Source organism: Rousettus aegyptiacus, unplaced genomic scaffold, assembly GCF_014176215.1.
Source record: "Rousettus aegyptiacus isolate mRouAeg1 unplaced genomic scaffold, mRouAeg1.p scaffold_m13_p_5, whole genome shotgun sequence".
NCBI classification, from domain to species: Eukaryota; Metazoa; Chordata; class Mammalia; order Chiroptera; family Pteropodidae; genus Rousettus; species Rousettus aegyptiacus.
In genome coordinates, this window is record NW_023416308.1 from 306,837 (window position 1) to 329,738 (window position 22,902).

The window sequence follows — 22,902 nt, forward strand, 5'->3', positions numbered from 1 at the left end:
ATAACCAGCCAGCGAATGTTCCTTCTGGAGCCCGAGATCACGCAAAGATATCTGTGGAGTGAGCTCCAGGAGGTGGCACTGTCGCAGGTCTGACGGATGTTATAACTAGGTATAAACACTAAGAGGCCGCCACGGAGGTCGTGCTGATGCCACCGCCAGCGGTGACGGGCTGTGGCCCACCCTGGCCCCACCAGCGTGGCAGGTCGTTGCCTACCCAATGGGGCAGACCACTGCCTCAGTGTGCTAGTAACCTGCGGTTCCTGCCGTGATGAGGTGGGGCTTCCTCGTCGTGTCCTTTGCCCATTTTTCTCTGGTTTTGTTATTTCCTTCTCATTGATCCGTGTGAGTACTTTCTATATAAAAGTTAGCCATTTTCTGTGATGTGAGCTGCACGTTTTTTCCTGGTTTTGATTATCTTTGGCTTTGTCTTGGTGGGGTTTTGCTGTGCAGAAATCACCACCGTTGCTTCTGGCTTCTGCTGTATTTAGGATGACTCTTCTGTGTCAGGATCGTTAGCTGTTTCCCTCACGGTGTCTTCAGGGATTCTCTGCAACATCTCGACCCTGGACTCTGCTCTTTCTGCAGGCTCATCGCCGAGTTCAAGCGCCTGGGGTCGTCCGTCGTCTACGCCAACTTCAACCGCGTCGTGCTCTGCACCAAGAAGCGGCGGGTGGAAGACGCCATCGCCTACGCGGAGTACATCACCAGCAGGTGTCACTGCTGCCCGCTCCCCCCACCACCCCGAGGTCCCTCCCTAGCGTCTGGCCTTCTGCCATTGGACATTCGAAACTTATTTGTAGCTGGGTCTTCAGGTGTCTGAGAAAGCCCTATTTCACCTAGTTTCTGAAAGATATTCTAACTAGATTTCTATTGAAAGATAGGCCTAGAATTACAGTAGATCTTTTCTGCAAGTTTTTTTCTTCCGTGTCTTTCTGGGTAATTTCTGTTAATGTCTTTAAATTCACTGACCTGCAGTGTTTACTCTGCCGTTCATCCTCCCTGGCGTACTTTTCATTTCAGACGTAGTGCCGTCCTCTCTCAAAGTTTCGTTTGGTTTGGGTCTTCTAAATTCCTTGAGCACATCTAACGTTCCGTCTCTGGCCTTTCGCACGCGCAGACCGCGGTCGTAGTGGCTGCTTTAGTGTCGTTCCCCTCCGCACAGGCTGCTGTTGGTGTCGCTCTGACTTGTCTGCAGTTGGTAGGTTTTCCTCCTTCTCTGTGTTGTGTTTCTTTGCTTCTCGGCCAACCTGATGGCGATGCTGGATTAGACGCCAGACATGGTGGATCTTGCCTTGTCCGTGGGATGCTCAGTTCCTGTAACTATTCTGGGGCTTTCTGTTCTGTGACTTGGAAACGGTTTGATCCTTTTGGGCATCTTCGAGATTTATGGGCAGGGCCAGAGCAGCACTTAGTCCAGAGCTCAGTGTTCCCATTGAAGAAGCGAGGGGCCCCGTCCCTGTGCCTGGCCGTGCTCAAGGCTGAGCCTGGGGAGGCCACGGCTCTCTGCAGCTCTGCTGCTCATTCTCTCCACGCCGCTCCCTGCTTTTCCCGCCTGGCTAGATGTGCAAGTCTCCTTAGTACTGCTTATCACGCTCCCTAGGAAGTTTGAAGTTTTTAAATAAGTGGACGGTAAGCGGATAGGCGCAAAAATAAAAGAAGGAAAGTGGAGAAAGAGGGGAAAACTAGATTTCATTTAAGCGATTTCTGTTTGGCCTCTTTTAGCATCCATTCCAAAGAGATCTTCCATTCCTTGACGATTTCTTTCTCTCGATGCTGGGAGTTTCTTCTCTGGATGGATCCCTCTAACTATGGTGGAATCAAAGGGAACGTTCCATCTAGCGTCCACTGTGGACAGGTGAGGTGACGCCCCTGGAGAGCTGAGGTTGGGACTGAAATGATGTTGGGGTCCACGTTTGTCTGCTCGGCACACGCTGTGGTCACAGGCCGGTGCTAGGAACAGCTCCAGGCCCCAGGCATGCAGCAGCAAACACGACAGGTTCGCCATCGTGGCGTCTGTGAGGGAGAGAGCATGCGCAAGCAGACGAGTGGATACAGGATTGGAGTCGGCAGTGGTGACAGCTCAGAACCAACAGGGAGCCGGGAGAGGCAGAGAGCGGGCCCGGGGCAGGGGCTGAGTGAGAGGGGAGGTCCAGGAGCCTCTGAGGAGGCGACGGGAAGGCAGAGCTGGAAGGGAGCGAGCAAGCGGCCTGTGCTGGCAACGGGCGAGCCAGCCGTGAGCTGTGGTGTAGGGCGGGGTGGGGGCGGTGGTCACACTGCTGGCCGGGGCCAGGCCGCGAGGGCCAGAGGCTGCAGTGGAGACCTGGCGTGAGTGACAGGGAGATTCTGAGTAGGGGAGGGTCAGGCATGACTCCCTCCTGCGCCCCGTGTGGACAGCACTGTGGGAATCGGGGCCCAGCTAATGTCAGCCCAGGGGAGGGGGCAGGGCAGGGTCGGGGAGAAGTACTCGCTGAGTATTGCGGCGGAGTGGACGGGCCATTGGGGTGGACGTGGGTGACACGAGTGTGGGCCGTGTGCGGGGCAGGCGAGCGAGTGTGTGGTGAGGGGGCCGTGCTTGGTTGGGACGAGTGGCATTTCCAAGCCTGACAGTTGCTCAGCGTGTGTAAGGTGGGGACACAGGTCAGGTAGTGGCAAGGTGTCCGGGGGTGCCAGGCTGGTGAGGTCGCTTGGGGCTGCGTGAGTTGCAGGGACCGAGCCCCACCTGGGTGGGTTTTCATGGAAGAGCCAGGGGACAGGGTCTCAGAATCAAAGGGACAGTGCCTCCAGGGGTCCGAGCCATACTGCTGCCCTGCATACCAGGGCAGAGGAAGGGCAGGCAGTGGTCGTCGCCGCTCTGAGGACAGCAGCCGTCAGAGTTCACGTGTTGAAATGAAAGGTGTGGTGGGGAAAGGGACCCGCACGCAGGGCCACCGCAGCAGACCGAGACCCTGAGACCCAGCACCGACCGTGGTCGGGGAGCAGGTCTCTCGGACGTCCCCTAGAGCTGAGTGACTGAAGTGAACGTTCTGAAAGGGCCGGGTGAGACTGACCATCTGTGGGCACGTGTGCCTGTGCGCGCGGCCTGGCACACGCCTTCCACGGAGCTGTCCCCCAGCAATCTGCCAGGCTCGGGGAGACAAGAAGGCTAGACGAGTGGAGTCGGGAACCGGGGTGCAAATGACTCGACTCATGTGCTTCCCGTTGCCACTGCGGGAACACGGCGGGCGGTCTGTTCTGGCAGGACCCCCAAAACGAGGGCAAAGAGCAGGACGACGAGGACGGGGACGGGGACGAGGACGAGGACGACAGTGGGCAGGAGCCTGATGTGGAGGACTTGCTGGAAAACAACTGGAACATCGTGCGGTTCCTGCCGCGGGCGGCCTCCTGCCAGAGCTACTTCCTCGTGATAGTGTCAGGTGAGCCGCCTGCTGCCGCCACGCCCCGGCGTGCCGCTCCCTGGACCACTGCGCCTGGCTCGCCTCTGGGCAGGGTGTGCCCTGGCCGCACACCGTGCGGGGTAGAGGACGCCCTCCTCTCTGTCCACGCCTTCAGCCTCTCGCAGCTGCCCCAGCCCGTGTCACCGAGGGGCCCACATTTCTGCCCCAGGATTTGTGTGTGTGCACAAATGATGACTGCAGAAATAAACCCCGAATGGAAGGGATACGGTGCTCCCGGAACCAGCTGCCCACGGGCTGGCCTGTGAGGCTCAACTGCTGGTATAATAAAGCGCTGCGTCTGATTTGGGCCTAAGGAGTCCAAAGGGTTAGCGTTTACAAACCAGGTTCCCTGGGCTGACACGCAGATGAAACCCGTACGTGAATCAGCCGCCGCGGCTCGGAGCCAGGCGTTAGGACGGTAGATGGGCGCTGTCGGTCCAGCTCCCCGCAGATGGGCACCCACGGGAGCGGCCAGAGTGGTTTCCTTTGAGACTGCATTTTCGTCTGCTTATCCTGGGTCACTTTCTTAAGTTCTCTTGAAATGTGTGGGCCTGGTGGTCGGCTGCCTGGGCCCCGGGCTTCGAGCCGTTGTTTTTGTCGCTGTCCAGCATGGAGGTTGGCAGCGGCCGCCTTATTTATACGGCGCGCTCTAAGCGCGCACGTGGGCATCAGCACTCCCTGCTTCCTCCACGTCCGCCATGGGCCTGGCTCGTCTACATGCAGCGAACAGAGTCAGTGCCAACAGCAGCGTCTCGACCCCAGATGGCTGACGGTCTGACCAGCCCAGGGTCTCCCTGGTCTCGGGTGTCCTGGGCATCGCCCACTAAGGCCTGTGGCCTGTGCCTGCCCCACAGCGTACATCGTGGCCGTGTACCACAGCCTGCAGGAGGAGCTGGGGCGCAGCGCCCCGGGGAGCACCCCTGTAAGGAGGAGGGGCGCCAGCCAGCCATCACAAGAGGCCCAGGGGGCCGCTGGAGCCCTCCCCGGTGAGTGTACCCCTGCTGCATGAGGCCACCACTGTGTGCCTGTAACCTGACCCCTCTGTGCTCAGGGAGTCCCCAACTCCAGGGTGGGGTCCCTAAGTCCTTCTCAGCACCCTCTCTCACTGTGCGAAGTGGGCGCAGGTGCCACGTTCCTTGTCTTCCCAGGAGTGATCACCTTCTCTCAAGACTATGTGGCAAATGAGCTCACTCAAAACTTCTTCACCATAACTCAAAAGATTCAGAAGAAAGTCACGGGCTCCCGGAATTCGGCGGAGCTGTCGGCGCTGTTTCCTGTTCTGCCCGGTTCTCACTTGCTGCTCAATAACCCTGCTCTGGAGTTCATCAAATACGTGTGTAAGGTGAGGACGCTCACGCTGACCTGTGCGGCGAGGCCGTCTGCGTGTGCAGGGAGCCAGGAGCAAGTCGCTTGTCGATGCCACTCACTCGCCCCATTCCGTATAGCCACTGTGCGAGGCATTCGGGGCTCAGGTGGACAAGAAGGGGAGACCCGTGGGCTCGGGGTGGCGGGCAAGGTGGGGCAGGCCCTCTGCCATGCCCGGGGCTGAGGCCGCAGCGACCAGGGGGTCAGGCCCCATGCGGAGCCCAGGAAAGAATGGTATGTGGGCGGAAGGCCCCGGGGTGGGGTGTTCTGGGAGTGCCGGTGAGACAGCAAGTGCCCGGGACCGGACACAGCCCCTGAAACGTCCAGTCTCCTTGGAAGCTCAGGGCAGCTCGCTCACGGCCAGACGCCTTCTGGGAAGGGAGGCCGAGGCGGACGCGGGTCGTGTTACCGGACGAGGCCAGGCCGGCACCTCGCGCAGGCGCCACCCTGCTCATTGAGTTAGCCGCCGGCAAGTGCACTTCAGCGACTGCGCTCCCGGATCAGGTGGCTTCTGGCTGCTGTGGGGGGATGGTTCAGTGGGCATTTCAGTTCCTCGTTGGACTTCAGAATAGTTTCGATTTATTTTTATTACGGTATAACTTACATGTCGTAAAACACGTATCGACTGCCACAGTCAGCACACAGCACGCTCCGGCACCCCACAGTCCCCACCCCGGCTCGCGCTTCCTCACATTTTAAAATTTACACATGGTAAGATTCATTCTCTGCAGTGCAGTTATTAGAGTTTTCACAGATGGATAGAGCTATGCTACCAACAGCAAGGTACAGGACAGTCACCCCGAGAGCAGGCCTCCTGCTGCCCTGTGGGGTTCACCCCTCCTCACCCAGAGCTGCGCCCTCTGTCACCACTGACGGGGTTTAGAAGGCGTGAGGGTGCCGAGAGCTGCAGCGGACAGTCCGCCACAGGGTTTTCTAGTCGGACAGCAGCAGGGGCCTCAGGAGCCGTCCCTGCCACGTCCCTGTCCTCTGCAGGTCCTGTCTCTGGACACAAACATCACAAACCAGGTGAACAAGCTGAACCGGGACCTGCTCCGCCTGGTGGACGTGGGCGAGTTCTCGGAGGAGGCCCAGTTCCGAGACCCCTGCCGCTCCTACGTGCTCCCCGAGGTCATCTGCCGCAGCTGCAACTTCTGCCAGGACCTGGACCTGTGCAGAGACCCCTCCGTCTCTCAGGTGAGCCGGCCCCCACGCCCTCGCCAGGGGAGCACGAGCACCCAGGCTGCGGGCGACAGGTCACATCCTGCCACATCCACTGTCAAGTGACCCATGTCCACCACGTTGCCCCTGCTAGCTTTGATGTGAATGAAAATGGGCACCCTTTCTTATCCCACTCAACTGCCGCATACTAGAGCATTGTCCCGGTAAAACGACATCAACGAGCGTGGCCAGAGCTGTGTGAGCTGCTGCACGCCGTACGCGTCTGTCCCCAAGGGCTTTTCAACACCGCGTCTTAGCCGGTGTGGACACGCCGCCAGGGAAGGCTGGGCAGAGGGCTGATGCGCCGTGTCTCCGCCCAGGACGGGGCCGTGCTGCCCCAGTGGCTCTGCTCCAACTGCCAAGCTGCCTACGACTCGTCCGTCATCGAGGCAGCGCTGGTGGAGGCTCTGCAGAAGAAACTGATGGCCTTCACCCTGCAGGACCTGGTGAGCGCCCCCACCGGGGCCCCTTGATAAGCGATGTGAGCCTGCGGGGAGCTGGGGACACGCAGGTCTTGGGTCAGAACCTGGGCCTCCCCGTTGACACCTCGGGTCAGGCCTCGTCCACAAGTCTAGGTGACTCAGCCTTGTAGTAGCTTGGGCACCTGCAGTGGCCAGGTCCTGGCTTCATGGACCTTTCGTTCTGGTGGAGGGCGGTAGACAGCAGACAAGGTGAGCGTGAGTGGTGACAGTGTGACGAGAACCAGCAGGAAGTGTGTGTGACAGAGGGAGATGTCAGCAAGGACCGAGGGAGGTGCGGGGTCCGGGCCGAGCGCCCCCGGCGCCTGGCGTGACCTCCCTGTGGGTGCTGGGAGGCCGTGGCACATTCGGATGAAGCTGTCGTGAGGCCGGGTAGGGCGGGGGCGGGGGGCGGCTGCCCAGCTGTTGCTCGTTTCAGGCCTGCCTGAGGTGTCGGGGCGTGAAGGAGACGCACATGCCCGTGTACTGCGCCTGCGCGGGGAGCTTCGCCCTCACCATCCACACCAAGGTGCGGCCCACCCCTCTGCTCCGCCCTGTGCGCCCTCCTCGGCCTCTGTCCCTGCTCCTCTCCGGGGCAGGGGCTCACAGCCACTGCCTTCCCGCAGGTCTTCATGGAGCAGATTAGAACCTTCCGGAACATTGCCCAGCACTGTGGCATGTCGTACCTTATGGAGACCCTGGAGTGGCTGCTGCAGAAGAACCCCCAGCTGGGCCAGTAGCAAGCTGACGCTGTCCCCACCCTCTGCCCCATCTCCCCAAACTCGGGCACGTCCAGGATGGGACAAGGAAGACAGCCCCCCAGGAAGCCTTTGGGGAGCAGGTCGTACCTCCTGACCCAGCCGGAGCAGAAAGCGGCCCCTGGGCCCAGCCCTGGCCAGGGCAGCTATGGGCCGAGAGCGCCCAGCACAGGCCCCTGAGGGCCTGTTTCTTCCAGATTGAACAAGAGGGTCCCTTTGCTGCTGCACAGCCTGGCCTTCCCGCACCCCCACCGCCTTCGGGGGTCTTCTCTTTGAGCTGAGATGCTGAGGATGGTTGGAGGCCAGACCCAGGGTGCTTCAGCCGGCACTGTGGGCCAGCTCCAGCCATGCAGACCTGAACCCACGGGGACCTGGGTGTCTCTGGCGACTCTAGTCGGAACAGGGGCTGCAGGGGTGTCCTCATCGGGCTGGGCAGAGGGCCAGGGAGCGTGGGGCTCAGGCCAGGCTTCTCAGGCAGGCTTGGCGTGAACCTTGAGGAGGACCGTCTACCACGGACCAACCACGCATGCCCGTTGGCTTCCGGATTTCAGAAAAACATCCTCACCGCTGAGATTTTAGGTTCCTTCAGTGGAGGGAGGGACTAGCAGCAGCATTTGTCGGGTGGAGGTGGCCTCTGTCCTTGCTTCTCAAGCGTGGTGGCAGTCAAGGCCTCTGACCCCGCGCTCAGAAACCCAAAGTGGTGGACTCACAGGGAGCCCAGGCGGGCTGTGTGGCCCACTGGTGGCCTGTAGCCTGGTTTAAATTCATCTTTGCTCGCTAAGTTCTCTGTCAGGCAGTCATACTTTGAATTCTCATCTGATATTTACATTTCCAAGTGTTTCACTGTGTATGTACATGGCGCCTAGTCCCTGGAAGAAGGCTGACTTGCCGGTGGCCATTCAGATGCACTGGCCCCTGGGTACTGCCAGGCCAGGCCCAATGCCTGTGAGAAACCCGACGCCAGCTGGCAGCTGGCCGGAGCCAAGTCCGCCCCAGATGGAGATCTGATCAAATTAGGGCTGGCGGCGGAGGGGGGCCGGCCCGGCTTCCTGGAAGCCACGCTGGAGGCGGCCACCGCAAGGCGGGCCTGCTGCCTCCCCCTGGGTGCTGTACCCTGTTCCCTAAGGCAGAACCAGGGGCACTGGGCACCCTGTGCACAGCTCCCAGGGTTCTCTGGAGGCCAGCTTGGGGTTAGGTGTTTGGGGCACAAGGCCCAGGGCACTCATGCCTGGGAAACCTAAGCCCTGGTCTTAGTTTCTGAGCGGCAGCTGGCCCCAACTGGAAAAGCCAGTTTCTCCAAAATGAGCTGGACATCAGCGCACTGGACACTTAGGATGTCATAGCCAACGTTCCAAGGAGAGGAGGTCTGCAGGGGAGCTGGCTGCAGCAGTCGGGCCTGCTCAGTTGTCAGGTGGGCGGATGGGAAGGCCAGCTCTGACCACCTGCCAGTGTCATTCAGACTCAGGCCCTGTGGCTGCTGTAGGGTCTGAACCCTCTCCCTTTGAGCTTGGGAGTGAGGGGGTCACAGGTGAGGTGGTCTGCAAGGCACGCGGCACATGCCCCCCCATACCTGCACATCTGCTAGTGCTGTTGCTGGAGAAGCCACCATCTGGCTGAGCTCTGCTGTCCGCCAGGGCAGGGTCTGGCCCGGTGGGGCAGCTCCATGTATGACTATTGCAACGACCAGATGACCAGCAGGCCTGCCCCTGCCGGTGCCAGCTCCCTGCCCTCCTGCGGCCTCACCCTGCCCCGTCCACCCTGTTCCCAGCACCTGAGTCCTGCCCCGCTGTTCCTCTGGGACCCAGGAAGGCACTTTGGTTTAAGAGCAGGGACACTGAAGCCTTTGTTTTCCTTGAGTGCAATTCAAATCACCGCCCTCCTGGCTTCCATCACTGTCACCATCCTTTTACCTTACTTGGAGGTTTGGGGTCCGGGACGACCCCTGTGGGAAGCACTAACTGAGAGGCAGGTGTGGAGGTGAGAGTCCTCATGCACTCCTGGCCGCTCTGTCCCCTCTACTGGCCCCTTGGTCAGGTGTGACTGTGACCTGGCTGGACGTGAAGGGCAGCAGACGTGCTGACCCTGTGCCAGGCTGATGAGAGCGCTGGCAGCCCCTGAGCGGGGGTCCCCTGCTGCACACTTGTCTTCAGGGCCTCGATGCTTTTCCCAAAAACGAGGTCAGAAGGCTCTGGACACAGGTTTATTGGATTTCGAACACATGACAGCTACAAGAGGAGGTCATCCCAGGCTGTGCGGGCAGGAAGGGATGGGGGCAGACCAGGAGCAGGGCCCTGCCCCCTTCATCAGCCACTGCTCGGCCGCATGGAGCTCCTCTGATTCCTGGTTTTGAGAAGACAGTGCATGGGCAGAGCCCGGGGGCTCTGTTCTGGGGCTGCAGACGGAGGCCCTCTGGGCCCTGCCTCCAGCGCGGCGTGTCAGCAGGTGGGGTGGGCTCAGAGCCGGGCTAGCCCTCGGGGGTCCGCGAGCCTGGAGTCCTGGGGAGGCTCAGAGGCACAAGGCCCTGGGCCTGCGCCCCACTCAGACGCGTCCACCATCTGCTCGGACGGGGCAGAGGTGGAGCAGGGCCATGGGGACAGGCCGGCCTGGGCCCGGCTCTCCCCCTCATCCTGTGGTCTGCCCGCCTGGCCTGGGTCTGCAGAGCAGGAACAGGGTGGGGGAGGGGCCTGGCCCAGAACAAGGGCAAGGGTCACAGGCCAGCTACCTGAGGAACGCTCTGGCGTACACACCTTGTCAAATTTCTTGTGGCTATAGACCTTGTTTTTGTTCATGAATGTTAGCAAGATCCAGTCACACAGGAAGGAGCCCTGAGGCCAGAGAGACCGACACGTGAGGGCTCGGGAGGACCCCCCAACACACATGCGCAGTGGACGCCCAGACCCGCTGCGCTCCTTACCACCCCGATGGAGGTCAGCGCTGTGGCCAGATTAATGACGGTGGGGATCAGGCTGAACTTCCCTGCCTGGGGGCAAGAGGCTGCTTTAGACCATAGGGTGGGGACACGGAGGATGGGCCGGCTCCGTCCTGGGCCGCCCAAATCCTAGGTGGACAGGGCCGGCTGGTTTACCTGTCCGTGAACGATGACGTCAATGCGGATCCCATAGGCCTTGATGAGCGTGCGTGTGGTGCTACCATTTATCTTGTAGTATTTGGCAAACCTGGGTGGAATGACCCGGAAGCACATAAGAACCTGGGCCGGGAGGGCCAAGGCCAGAGCCCTGGCCGCTTGACCTTGAGGGGCATGGCAGTGGCCGCCACAGCTCAGAGACTCGCAGCTGCTGGGAGCCTGTGCCTAGGGCACCTGCCCTGTTCACCCCTGGAGCCACCACAACCAGCAGGCGCCCCAAGGCCAAGGTACCTGAAGTTGTAGCCAGATGAGGCCGGCACGTGCTTGGGGTCAAGCCTCCGGAAGGAGTACTTGGGGTTGCAGTTTGATGCCGACAGGTCCAGGTCACAGTCCCAGTTGATAATGACCCCAATGACACCACCCTACCCAGAAGCAGGCACAGGTGGAGTCAGGGTGGGCACACAGGCCACTCAGGAGCCCCGGGGTCCCACCCTGAGGCTGTGCGCAGGGGGGCGCCTTGTGGAGCACCAGGGGCAGCTCCCGAGGTGAGAGCCAGGGGCTGGGGCCTGGGCGAGGCAGGAGCGGCGGGGAGGGTGGGCCGTGTGACCCGGAGTCAGCAATTCAGCAGGGGCCACGCACACCCAGGTAGGGCAGCAGCTCCTCTTTCTCTGGCCTCTGCTGAGACCGGAGCCAGCCGAAACTGCCCAGGGACGGGCGTAAGGGGACCCGTGGGGCGGGCAGGAGCGGGCGCCTGGGAGGGGAGGGAGCAGGCGGCCGCGTCGCTCCGCCCCTCACCGTGCGCGCCAGCTCCGTGAAGTTCTCGCCCGCCCGCTCCACGATGAAGCCCAACTTGAAGATGGGGCAGTAGAGGTGGGAGACCTCGTCGAAGGTGCAGCGTTTCAGGTAGCCGTCGGCGCGGGTCTCGATGTTGCCCCTGAGGACGGCCCGCGCCCCCGGTGGGCGGGGCGGCAGGCGCCCAGCGCACGCCCGCGCGCCCCCCGCGCGCCCCCGGGCTCTTACTTGGAGAACTGGAATTTGGGGTAGTGGATGCTGTTCTTGATGAGGACGGTGAAATTGGGCGCCATCTTCCCGAGAAACTGGCTGGGAGGCGGAGACTGGGTGCGTTCAGCCCCCGCCCCGCCCTGCCCTGCCCCCCGCCCCCTCCCCAGCACCTCCCGGCTCTGGTCACTGAGGAGCTGGCAGAGCAGAGCCGCGCTGCGCAGAGCCGGGTCCCAGGACGGGGGACGCGCACCTGACGGAGGCCCCGTCTTCCACAGGGCACCAGCCGGACACCTCGCAGGTCTTGGAGGCCCCGCGGTAGTAGGGCACGCAGCGCCCGGTCCGCACACCTGCGGGCACACGTGCTCAGGTGCCGAGGGGCGCGACCCCCCGGCCGCGGCCCCGGCCGGCGCCCACTGACCGTTCCCCAGCATGTCCAGATGCCCTGCCGCGCAGTCCTCGTCCGAGTCGCAAGTGGCGTCGGCCACCCTGTCACTCTGGGGGCGACGCGGCGCGGTCAGCGGCCGACGCTCTGCTCCGGGCCCGGCCGCCCCCGCCCGGCTCCGCCCGCCCCGCCTCACCTCCGGGCAGGCTCCCAGGGTCTGGGAGGGGGTCACCTCGATCCTGGTGATGATGCTGAACACGCTGCCCCCCTGGGCTCAGAGAAAGGGGACAGTCGGCCGGCGCGGGGAGCTCGGCCACCCCTCGGCCCCACTCGCCGGGCGCTGGGGGTCGGGGCGCACCTCGGGGGGCTTCACGTACTCCTCCACGTCCCACACTTTGTGCTCGGACGCGGTGATGCCCTTGACCTTAGTGATGACGGAGCTCTCGGGGCCCGTCTCCCTGTCCTGGTAGCTCTTCTGCACGATGAACACGTACCTGTGCGGACCCCCGGGGTCGGCTCGGAAGCCGCCGGGGGCCCCGCGACACCCACCCGCGTGCCCCGCACCCGCACCCACCACACGAAGTAGAGCAGGATGAGCAGCTGCACGGCGCGGTACACGACGCCCAGGCGCCGGTTCTTCACCACGATCACCTTGGGCGTCTCGTAGTCCCAGAAGGCGGACCAGCAGCCGCGAGCCAGGCGCCGGGCGGTGGCCGCCCCCGCGGGGCGCTCGGGCTCCGCGGCCGCCATGGCCCCGCCGCCCGGGAAGCCGCGGCCGCGAGCTCGGGTGCGAGGGTCCGACGCAGCGCGCGCCGGGCGCACCGGGGGCGAAGCTGGGGAGCTCTGCGCGCCCGCCCTCCAGGGCGTGGCCTCGCGCGCCCCGCCCAGGCGGGGTCCCCGGCGCAGGGCAGTGGCGCGGGGCGGGGGGACTCGCAGGTCCCTGGGGGCGGACGCTGGGTGGGGCACGTTCTCCAGGTGGGGGCGAAGACGTGGCGAAGCACCCGGCCTCCCCGGCGTCTCCGCCGGTGTCTGACGGCCGGCGCGCCCTGGACCCAAAGGGCGGCCCTTTAAAAAAAAAAAAAAAGGCTCGAGGTCGGTTTGCGAAGCGCGGCGCGCGCTCCCCGGGCCCCGGCGGGTGCGCCTCGCAGCCTTTCCGTTCTAGCCCCTTCCTCGGCCCAGCGCCGCCGTCCTCCCATTTTTTCCTTTGCAAACCAATTTTTTAAAAAAATGTTTTAAGTCTCTAACCCCACTTCATTTTGAAGCGAATCCCAAGCATAGTATTTCACAAAACGATAATTTTTTTTTGAAATGATGTTTACATAGCATCTAATTAACCATTAGCCATTTTAACCACAATCGTTTAGTGAGGACTTCAGCGGAATTTGGTGTGTTCACGGCGTGCAGACCCCGTTGTCTACTTCCAAACGTTTTCATCATCCCCAGGCAAAGCGGGGACCCACGAAGCGGCCCCCTGCTTCTCCCCCACACGTGCACACGCACCGGCGCCCGCCCGCCCACTGTCCCCCGGCACGTATCCGTTCTGGGCGTGGCATGTCATGGACTCGTGCGGTATTTGTCCTCGTGCGTCTGGCTCCTTTCACTGCGCGTAACGTCTCCACGGGCTGCCCTGGCCGCAGTGTGTGGGCGCCTCGGCCCTTACTGCGCAGGAGACGCCCGGGAGCGGGTTCCCTGGGGCTCGTCTGTTCCTCACCGACAGGCACTGGGGTTGTTTCCGCCTTTCGGTTACTGTGACCAACGCTGCTATGAACATTCGTGTGCAGGTATTTTCAGTTCTTTGGAGCATATCCCTAGGAGTGGAATTTCTGGGTCATATGGTAATTGTGACTTTTCCAAGCAGCTGAACCATTTTACACTCTAATCAGCAAAGTGCAATGGTTCTGATTTCTACACATCTTTGCCGGCACTTGTTATTGACATCCTGGTGGCGAAACAGTGCACTTTCTCTGCAAACGTTTCCTCGCGTTGTGAGTTGTCTTTTCCCTTTCTTGATAGTGCCCTCAGAGGCACAAGTCTGTAATTTTGATGAAGTTCAGTTTAGCTGTTTTTTCTTTTCTTGTTCGCGCTTCTGGTGTCATTTCTAAGAATCTGTTGCCAAGTCCAAAGTCATGAAGGTTTGCCCCTTGTTTCTTGTAAGAGTTTTATAGCTTTAGCTGTTTATTTTTAGGTTGTTGATCCATTTTGAGTTAAGTTCTGCGTATGGCGTGAGGCAGGGGTCCCATTTCATTCTTTCGCATGTGGATGTCCAGTTGTCCCAGCACCATTTGTTGAAGAAGCTGCTCTTTACCCGCTGAGGGGTCCTCTGCTGAATGCTCGCGGTGTTTTCTCCTTATCTTTTCTCGAAAGAAAGGTAAGCTACATAATCTCCAGTTTGTCCAAGAATTTAATGATTTCTTTTATTTGAGATGAGTTTTCTGCCCTGCATTGTTAGGAATACACGTCGGGCGACAAGGAGGGTGTCCCCAGGAAGGTAGCCTTGTGTTATGAGGGTCCCCTGCCAGAACTCAGAAGTCTCAGAAATTTGGAGCAGGGCCTGTGTTTGATTGGTTTCGGGGGACGCCAAATGCTTACAGTGGAACTTAGATGAGGTGTCTCGAAGCTGGAAGGGAAATTTAGGGAATCAAATGGAGACTCCTAACGTAAGCTCTCTGGGCTGGGCACAAAAAGCACAGATTTGTAATGAAAGCTATGGTGCCGATTAAAATCTATAATTTGCTTACATTTAAATAGGTTAAAGAAATTAGTCTTAGGAGGATGGAGTCTCAACGCCCTTTTACATTAAAAAGGCATTTTGCACATGACAAAAATTAAGTTATTCAACTGAATTCTGAAAACTTTAGTTAAAAGGAAATATTACTCTCTGGCAAGAATAGATTTTAAAAATGTATATATAAATAACAATATGAAATCCACCACGTTATAAGTAAAAGTTCAGACAGATTTCCTTTCGGAAACGGCCTCGCTGAGAGGAAACGTGCCCGCAGGCGGGCAGCGCGGCCGTTTGGAGCAGCCAGGATGGTGGCTGCGTCACCCTGCCCGAAGGAAACCCCACACCCCGCTCCAGCGCCTCCTCCCCCCGTCCTGCACACCGTCTGGCCCTGGGGCCACCGTCCGCTCCTGCAGTTTCAACTGATGGCTCGAGCATCTGCGAGCTCAGGTGACTTTGCCTTTCTCCTCCCTCACCAAGCAGGTCCTCGGGGACTCCTTCCTGACTGGCGGGGTGACATGGTGCTGCCTGGCTCTGGGACCCAGACGCCTATTCTGAAGCCGCCAGCCAGGGGGACAGGCACCTGTGACCCCGGACGAGGGGCGGAGAAGCTGTGGGACGCGGCCCGGGGGCTGCTGAGCCCCGAGAGCTTCTAAGTTGCCCTTTCGCGAACTTTGTCAGCCACGGGCTGAACCCAGCCCGCCGTCCCCCAGTCCTGTGGGCTCCCCCTCCTCCCCCCACACCCATCCACGTTGGTTCCCCGGCTCTTCCAGCCTCTCGGCCTGTCCTGCCTTGTGCCCAAACTTTCTAAAGCACTCTCTGGCCTGGTCGCTGTCACGCCTACACCTCAGGACCCCAACACCGAGGATGCGGCTCGGGGGCTCGCAGGGGCTGACCCCTCCCGCCCATCACCTGCAGGCTCCTGACTTTTGAAACCCAAGCCCTAGAGGCGCCCACCGTGCTCTGTAACCTATTAGTTAACAGGTCCACGTCCCAAACCAGACCAAGAACAAGGTGGCGTGGGGGGGACACAACCTGTTCCTCCGCAGAGCCCGGCTCGGCGCCTGGCACACGGCCAATAATAAATAAGCCAGTAAACGTCACAGCAAGCGAGCTGCGCAGAAGCAGAAGCAAGTGAAGAGAGGACGTGGTTCCTGCGCGGGAATGAAGAGGCCGTTTACCCCCAGCTCGGAGCCACCCCCGCCCTGCCCAGACCCCAGCAGGCGGTGGGAGGGGCAGTGGGGACAGGTGATGGGGACTGTGGCGGGAAGGGGTGCTCCTGTGGTTGGTTAGTGGGAATTTTGCTTCTGGGGCTGCTAGAGGCTGTGGTTGGCTCCCCAAATTCTTGTTCAGGTCGGAGCCCTGCTGTCACGTATGGCTGGCCATCGTCCACTGCCCATTCGTCCCCTCGGTCGGAATGATAAAAGACTGACAGACAGGAGGCAGGGACAGGGCAGGGACGAAGAGGAGGGTTGGGAGGTGTGCCAGGGGTGGCAGTCTCTCTGGAAGGCACAGCCTGGCTGGCGTCACTTCTACGCAGAGGAGCAGGTGGGACCTCGACAAAGGTCAGGGCGTAGACACCCGAGCAGCCGTGTGCTCCCCGGGGGACGTCCCGCCTCACGCCTGCACCCCCACATCTTGTTTCCCGGTGTGTCAGGGTGCCAGGGGCTCTGTGGAGACATCAGCAGTGTCAGGGGCTGAGCCCGCCTTCCTGGGCCACCGGCTGAAGGGTTTATGCTCGGAACTCGGTAGCCGCGGTTCAGGGAGTCATGTCCTTGGCGAGATTTGGCATCAGGCTTTTACTGGGCGGATTGCGAGGCTGTGGAATCACCTGGCATTGACATTCGGAAGGAAAACCTGTGGAAAGAGCCGAGACATTTATAAAGACGTATTCAAGGAAAAAGACTCCGTACATGGGAGAATATTCCAAAATAACCAGGGGCTGGGGCGAGCTGTCCTCCGAGGTCGGAACCGAATGCTCCTGCGGGCCACTGTCGGTGTGAAGCACGTTCACAGGGAAATGCGGTCGTCACCACCGTCACCTCCAGAACTTCGTCATCCTCCCGAACTAAAACTCTGTCCCCATTAAACGCCGACCCCCGCCCCCCGCCCCAGCCCAGCACCAGCAGCTGCTCCCTGTCTCTGTGGATGAGACAGTTCTGGACCCCAGAGGACTTGTCCCTCCATGTCTGGCCCATGTCCCTCAGCCCGTGACAGGGTTTCCGTCCCTGTTCAGGTGAATGTCGTGCCCTCGTGTGGAGGGACCGCGCTGCGGTTGGGCATCCACCTGTCGGACACCTGGTGGCTCCCGCCTCTTGGCTGCTGGGCTGTGCTGGGCTGTGGCCTTCGGTGAACTGGAATGTCCCCATGCGGGCACGGTGTGCTCCTGGGTCATGTGACTGCTCGGACACAACGTGCCCAATCTTGTAACCTGGGCCTGTGAACTTCTCATCAGCCTATGAAAAGATTTTGAGACTGGCAAAAAAATTTTTTCCTGGTTTAAAGTATGAAAAGAACCCTGTAAGTCTTACGTTTAGAAATGTTTAAACTGTGATTCAAATTTAGCTTTTTCCCAGTTCCGGTTGCATTTGGTGGGTCTCATGCGACGTGAGAACAGGGCCTCCGGCGTTCACACTCGGCGACGGGTCTGCCTGTGTGCTCACCTTGGGAAGCTCATGCAACCTGATTGTTGGTGGGCCTTGTCTGGAGTTCCGTGCCGAGGGCGTCCAAGCCCTGGGAGCTGCCTTGAGAGCAGTCTCAGGGGCTCCTGTGCCCCATCCCTGGAGCCTGCGGCCCCCATAGACCAGCAGGGGACAGGAAGGTGGTCAGCGGATGGCCCTGCGCAGAGGAAGCTACAGCCAGACCGGCCAGCAGGCGGCTTATGTAGAGCTTTGGGCAGCAGGGCGTCTGCCCGTCTCTGCGGTCAGAGTCAGACGGGACGCGGAGCATGGAGAAGGTCCCCCTGGGTGCCCTGCCAGCTGAGTGCAAGTGCGTTTTGTCACTTTTTTCAGACAATGAAGACGCAAAGTTATGTAGAAAACGTGGAGCCTGGGGACCAGGGCTGCACCCAGGTCGCCTGCAGTAGCACCTTCAGGAGACGCGGGTGTCACCTGGGACGTACCCAGGGTAGGAAGCAGGAGAGAATAAGGCTGGGGGAGCCGCGGGTCTTGCTGGACTCGTTCCAAGGGGCGCCCCGCCGCCTCCAGGGGAACGCCGCCCCCCTCGCTCAGCAGGAACCGGGGTGCAGCAACCCTGACCCATGAGAATCAGATGGAAGGGAACAGGGGACAAATCGTCACTCCCTGCCCCCCCCCCAAGGTCTAGTCCAAGTGGCTCCTTGTAAATCTTCCCGGAGGTCTCGCACACCGAGGAGACGAAGCCCCCGCGGGGCCCGCCGGAGCCCCCCCCCCCACCCCGCTCCCAGAAGCGGCCTTCGGGCCGGTCGAACCGGTGCCTGCGTTTCGCGCACCAGCAGCTATGCTTAGGGAGCATGTTAATTTTGGGGTAACTGATTATTTTTACCTGCGATGGCAAAATACACTCGTGTGCTTTACCTGGCAAGGCTGGGGACCGCTGACCGCGGGGGCCCTGAGCCCGGCCGCCAGCTGTGTCCGGCCTCCCGCCCCACCTGGCCGCGCGTCGCTCCGTCTTCCCGGGGCTCCCCGCCTCCAGCATCGGGTTTGCGGGGCTCCCCGCCTCCAGCACCGGGGTTGCGGGTTTGCGCGGCTGGCCTGCGGGGCCCCAGGGCGGCAGGCGCGTCGCCCATTTGGCTCTCTGACAGGCTCCTCCGGGCGGGGGAGCGAAGTTCTGGGGATGCTGGAGACACCCGCGAGGCCGGCGCAATTCCCAGGGAGGCCACCAGGCGGCGACGCAGCCAAGGCGGGTCACGGGCCGGGGAGGCCCCCGCGCTCCTCTGACGCGGGGTGGGGGACCCTGCCCCCGCCCTGGACTCCCCTTTCCCGCAGGGAAACGGCGCTCCGCCCGCTGGCTGCTGGGCGCGTATAGGTCACGCGGGGCTCAGCACGTGCATGCGAGGGATTTCAGGGAGACGCACGTCGCCCCAGAACCTCGGTCCCATGTGAGGCACACCAACCCCTGGACCCAGAGCCCCTGGGACAGGCTGCCAAATGAAGCCTTGTTCCTACGGCCACCACGAGGCACCCCAAACGGGCTGCGTGGGGCCTGGGAGACTGCCCGGTCCTCTCTCCAGAACCACGGGTCCCTCCAGAACGCCCGACTCCATGAGGGCGGGTGCCAGGGGACAGCTGTGCACAGGCTCAGAGCCGCACCTGCCACTGCTGAGTGTCCGCTGCCTCCACAGGTGCCAGGGCCTCAGCGGGCAGGGCAGCCCCCCACCTCTGCAAGGCAGGGCCCTCCAGCTGCTCCCTGGAAGATTGAGGGGCCCCCAGCGGTGCCAGTCGGGGGCCCACCAGGCACTTGCAGGGCAGACAAGGTCCCACGAGTCTGGGGGGCCAGGACCAGCTCCAAGTCACTTTACCTCACCACAGGCCTCCCCAGAGGGTGGTTTGGGGGCGACCATCTGGGGTCTGGGAACTCCCGCAGCCGCACCTGACTCACGTCCGCCCATTTCTCGGAGCCGGGCCCCGGGCTGCGCTGGCGGCGGGGGGGGCGAGTTCCCAAAGCCCCATTCAGCCCCCAGTTCGCAGGAGCGATCGGGCCCTGCCGCTCCCCCATAGCTGTGACTTCCGTCCTGGGGTCTGTCCACCACGCTGTCCCTCTGAAACCCCATGCGCGCCCTCAAGTCAGCTTTTCTGTGAGAAATCCCCACGCCACCCATGTCGCCGTTTAAAGTGTACAATTCCACGGCTTTGAGCATAGTCAGAGGATATGTAACTGTCGACTATCAATTTTAGGACGTTTTCATCAGACCCCAAAAGAAACCCTGTACCCCTTAGCTGTCACCTCCAGTCCCTCCAGCCTGACAATGGCTCATCTGCCTTTGTCTACACATGTGCCTGTTTGGGGCGCTTCGCACAGGTGGACTCCTGTGACATGTGGCCTTTGTGTCTGGCTTCTGTAACTCAGCGCCATATTTTCAAGGCTCATCCTTTTCAGGGCTGCATAATATTCCACTGCGTGGGAGGGCCACATTTTTCACTCCTTCACTTGCTGATGGACAGCTGGGCTGTTCCCTCTCCCAGTGACTGAATCGCTGTGAACAGCACCTTTGCGTTTTTGTGTGGACATGTGTTTCCAATTCTGTTGGGTGGATCCTAGAAGTGAAATTGCTGGGTCATGTAAAATGTCCTACTGGTCACATTTAAAGAGTAAAAAGAAACGGGTGACATCGATTTTGGCAAGATATTTTATTTAACCTAGTCTATCCCAAACAGTATCATTTTAGCACGAAGCCAATGTAAGAAAATCGCTGATCTCTTCCATAGCCACCGTGTGAGCCGGTGACAGCTTGTGTGTATTTCACGCTCACGGCGCTTCTCAATTCAGACGCTTAATTTTCAAAAATATCCGATCTATATTCAGGTTTCATAAAGATACAGTTGAGAAAGAGAATTTACATGTCCCAGTTGCCCCAAACATAACTGCATGACGAACAACTGCAGGTTTTAAACTTGAATAAACTGAAAGTAAATAAGATGAAAACGCCGGGTCCTTGGGTGTCCCGGGCACGGTTCGGTGCTCGGCACGGACGCCTGGCGCGCATGCGCCCTGGACCAGGCCGCTCGGAGCGCGGTTCTCCGTCCCTGCCTCGCTGCACCGTCACCCAAGGAACCCCCGGAAACTCCCGACCCTGGCCCAGGACCCCGAGCCTTTGGGTGGTGGAGGGTTCCAGGCAGTGGGCATCGGTGACAGCTCCTCAGGGAGACCCTAACTCAAGGGCAGGGTGAGCACCCCTGCCCCAAACCCCAGCGTTCTGAGCCACCAGGGGAAGGATGGAGCCGGTGGGTCCTGGCCCCTCCTCCCTGCACCAGGGGTGCCGGCGCAGATGGGGCCCCGCACCCTGTATCTGCTCGGGCTGCATGACTAATGCCACCGACTGCAGTCTGAACCACAGACGTTCCCCATTCCCTGCCGCCCACACCCTGAGGCGCCCCCCCCTCCCCCCGCGACCCAGCTGTGGCCAGGGCTGGAGCCTCGCCGGGGCTGCCGAGGCCGGCTGTGTCCTCACGGCATCGTCCCGGTGTGTGCCCTCATCTCCTCTTACAAGGACCCCACTCATATGGGGTTAGGGCCCCCGTGACCCCATTTATCTCGGCCTCACCTGAGGCGCTGGGTCGGGGCTCCCGTGTGTAAACTTGGGGGGCGTGGTGTGGCCCACAGCACCCACCAGGCTGTCCTGGGCACACCTGAGCTGGCGCGAAGAGGAGCCTGGTCCCCATCTGTCCCCCGGGAAGGCTCTGCCTGAAGGCAGCCTGGGGTCCCCACACCCCTTGGCGTCCGGATTGCCCTAACGTGGCTACAGACCAGGAGGTCCTTGCAGGAGAGGGCATAGCGATCTGAAAAATTGTAACGAAACAGACGTAACAAACAAGTTGCCGTCTCAGCCATTTTTGGAGCACAGGTCAGGGGCGGTGGGCACGTTCTCCGAGCTGTGCAGCTGTCACCACCATCATCTCCAGAACTTTGTCATCCTCCCAAACTGCCACTCTGTCCCCATGAGGCTCCTGCTACTTCGCCAGGGTCCCAGGGTTAAGCAGGGCTGAGCAGCACTGCCCTGTGGCCCAGCCTGCGCCTCTCTCCTGCCCGGGGCCAGTGAGCACCTGTTTCTGTGACTCTGTGACGGGTCGGGAATGCGGATGAAGCCCCTCTCCCTTGTGCACATTCTCCGCTCGGCCAGCCAAGCAGCGGATGGTGAGACCAACGACCAATGACCACAGTTCAAGAGCAGGAGGTCGTCAGAGGAGGGGGCTCGTGGGGTGGGGGGAGGGGCTGCTCAGAGCCCCAAGCCAGGCAGGGGTGGGCTCTAGTGGCTATCCCGGGAAGAACTTACTCCACACGGTCGCCCCAGTAACTAACAAATAACAAGAGGCTCAGCCCCCACGCCAGCTGCCTGTCCTTAGGTTAAGGCGTGCCTGCCTGCTCAGGCACCTGCACCTCCGAACGCGGCTATGGCTTTAACAACGCGCAGGTGGTGGGCGGAGCCAGCTCAGCCATGCTCTCCTCCTGGCGGGACAGATGGGAGCCTCTGGCCGCCCACCTGGGGGGCCTGGGCGGGGCTGGGGGGGCTAGGACTGTTTTCCCTAGGGTGTGAGGGTCGCCCTTGGCCAGTGCTGGGAAGCCTCAGATTCTAACTGTGGCGGGAGAGGGGAGGGAGGCCTCCGCACTGTTTTTTTACAAAAAAAATAATAGACAAACCTGTGAGAGTCTGACTGAAGCAAAGAGGAAACACGTTAGCATTAAGAACGTGAAAGGTAAGAAAATCACAGCTAAAAGAAAAGTTTTAAAGTTAGAAATAAGGATTGCGATGTACTTACGTTAACACATTCGGAATTTGCAGAACGCAGGGAATTTCCCAGGAAGATGTAAATTGCCCCAGTTGTCTCTAAAACCAGGCAGTACCGCGGAAGAGACGGGTTGCCTCTCAGAACTAGGACGAGTCAGCGACCGAGCCTGGCCCCCCGCGCTGCGCTCAGGAGAGCTGCCCCAGAGCAGGTCCCGTGAGGCGGGCGGCTCGCGGTGTCGAGACCGGGCAAGGAGGGAACAACCCAGAAACGCCGCCCGCCAGCCTCACAAACACGAGCGCAAAGTCCGAGGACGCAGCCCCGAGCCCCGCCCTCCGTCCGGGACTCACAGGTGGGGCGGGGGACGCGGGCCAGGGTGTGATTCTGAAAAGCGCGTCGCCGCGAGGGGGCCGGACTCGCGGCTGGGACAGACGCGCGCGACGTGGGAGGCCGCCAGCTTGGATGTGGACAGACTCACGGCGGCGTCAATGGAGGCATGAAAGAGTCCAGCGCGAGGACACCTGCTCCCTGACCTGTCGCACGGGCCGGCCGGAGGAGGAGCGCCGCGCGGCCAGCTCAGCAGACACCGAGAGTGTCGTAACGTTAGACACGCGTGTCCGATGTGAAAATCAAAGTCCGCGAAAACAGAAGGACCCCGGGGAGTCGCGTATGAACCTGCCCACTGGCCTTGTCGCACGTCGCCGAGGACCGTGTGGCAGCAGGAACCGGGACACAGTCACGAGGCATCGAAGGCCAGCCAGACTGTCGCCGCCTGGGGACTGAGGAGCAGCGGCGGAGGGCTGTGGGAAGCGGTGGGAGCTTTAGCAGGTGCCCGGCCCGATGGCTCCGCCCAGCGACCTCCATAAACAGCCCGCCCCCGAGGGGCTCGGGACAGGACCGGCGAGCACAGCCCCCGCCCCGCCGCTGTGGCAGAGGACACGAGGCCCCACAGGAGGCCTCGGCTCGGAAGCCACACAAGCCACCTGCACAGATGACGAATTGACCAGGGTGAGCCCCACCGCCCCGCTGACCACGAAGGGCCGGGGGCCGCAAG

The 22,902-nt window shown here is 61.1% G+C and overlaps 2 protein-coding genes across 5 annotated transcripts in view; one reads left to right on the plus strand and one right to left on the minus strand.

Annotated features, from left to right (window-relative positions):
- The window catches only part of POLE (DNA polymerase epsilon, catalytic subunit), a 35,723-nt gene extending 27,658 nt beyond the window's left edge, over positions 1 to 8,065 (plus strand). For both annotated transcript variants that reach the window (XM_016146002.2, XM_036221776.1), the window contains exons 41-49: positions 586 to 711; positions 1,723 to 1,855; positions 3,239 to 3,413; positions 4,289 to 4,420; positions 4,583 to 4,776; positions 5,793 to 5,993; positions 6,338 to 6,463; positions 6,915 to 7,004; positions 7,102 to 8,065. In XM_016146002.2, coding sequence (XP_016001488.2) covers positions 586 to 711; positions 1,723 to 1,855; positions 3,239 to 3,413; positions 4,289 to 4,420; positions 4,583 to 4,776; positions 5,793 to 5,993; positions 6,338 to 6,463; positions 6,915 to 7,004; positions 7,102 to 7,215 — 1,291 coding nt within the window. In that variant the 3' untranslated portion in view covers positions 7,216 to 8,065. The remainder of the gene's footprint in view (positions 1 to 585; positions 712 to 1,722; positions 1,856 to 3,238; positions 3,414 to 4,288; positions 4,421 to 4,582; positions 4,777 to 5,792; positions 5,994 to 6,337; positions 6,464 to 6,914; positions 7,005 to 7,101) is intronic.
- Positions 8,066 to 9,420: 1,355 nt separating this feature from the next.
- Positions 9,421 to 12,481, minus strand: P2RX2 (purinergic receptor P2X 2). 3 transcript variants are annotated; one of them, XM_016146005.2, is made up of 12 exons: positions 12,277 to 12,481; positions 12,061 to 12,196; positions 11,899 to 11,970; positions 11,739 to 11,814; positions 11,571 to 11,667; positions 11,339 to 11,419; positions 11,114 to 11,252; positions 10,610 to 10,740; positions 10,319 to 10,409; positions 10,148 to 10,213; positions 9,981 to 10,058; positions 9,421 to 9,573 (listed from the first exon to the last, which is right to left on the minus strand). In XM_016146005.2, the coding sequence occupies exons 1-12, from the start codon at positions 12,450 to 12,452 to the stop codon at positions 9,472 to 9,474; spliced, it is 1,245 nt and encodes a 414-aa protein (XP_016001491.2). In that variant the 5' UTR covers positions 12,453 to 12,481; the 3' UTR covers positions 9,421 to 9,471. The 3 variants fall into 3 exon arrangements, with proteins under 3 accessions (XP_016001491.2, XP_016001490.2, XP_016001489.2); XM_016146004.2 differs by having other exon boundaries at positions 9,453 to 9,788; XM_016146003.2 differs by having other exon boundaries at positions 9,453 to 10,058.
- Positions 12,482 to 22,902: the final 10,421 nt, after the last annotated feature.

What these genes read in the sequence shown, in the direction of transcription:
- P2RX2 (XM_016146003.2), bottom strand. Translation starts at nt 12,452, where the DNA reads ATGGCGGCCGCGGAGCCCGAGCGCCCCGCGGGGGCGGCCACCGCCCGG. An exon ending in TCTGGACATGCTGGGGAACG is followed by an intron (nt 11,668 to 11,738) that starts GTCAGTGGGCGC and finishes GTGTGCCCGCAG; the next exon opens with GTGTGCGGACCGGGCGCTGC. An exon ending in GAAGACGGGGCCTCCGTCAG is followed by an intron (nt 11,420 to 11,570) that starts GTGCGCGTCCCC and finishes TCCGCCTCCCAG; the next exon opens with CCAGTTTCTCGGGAAGATGG.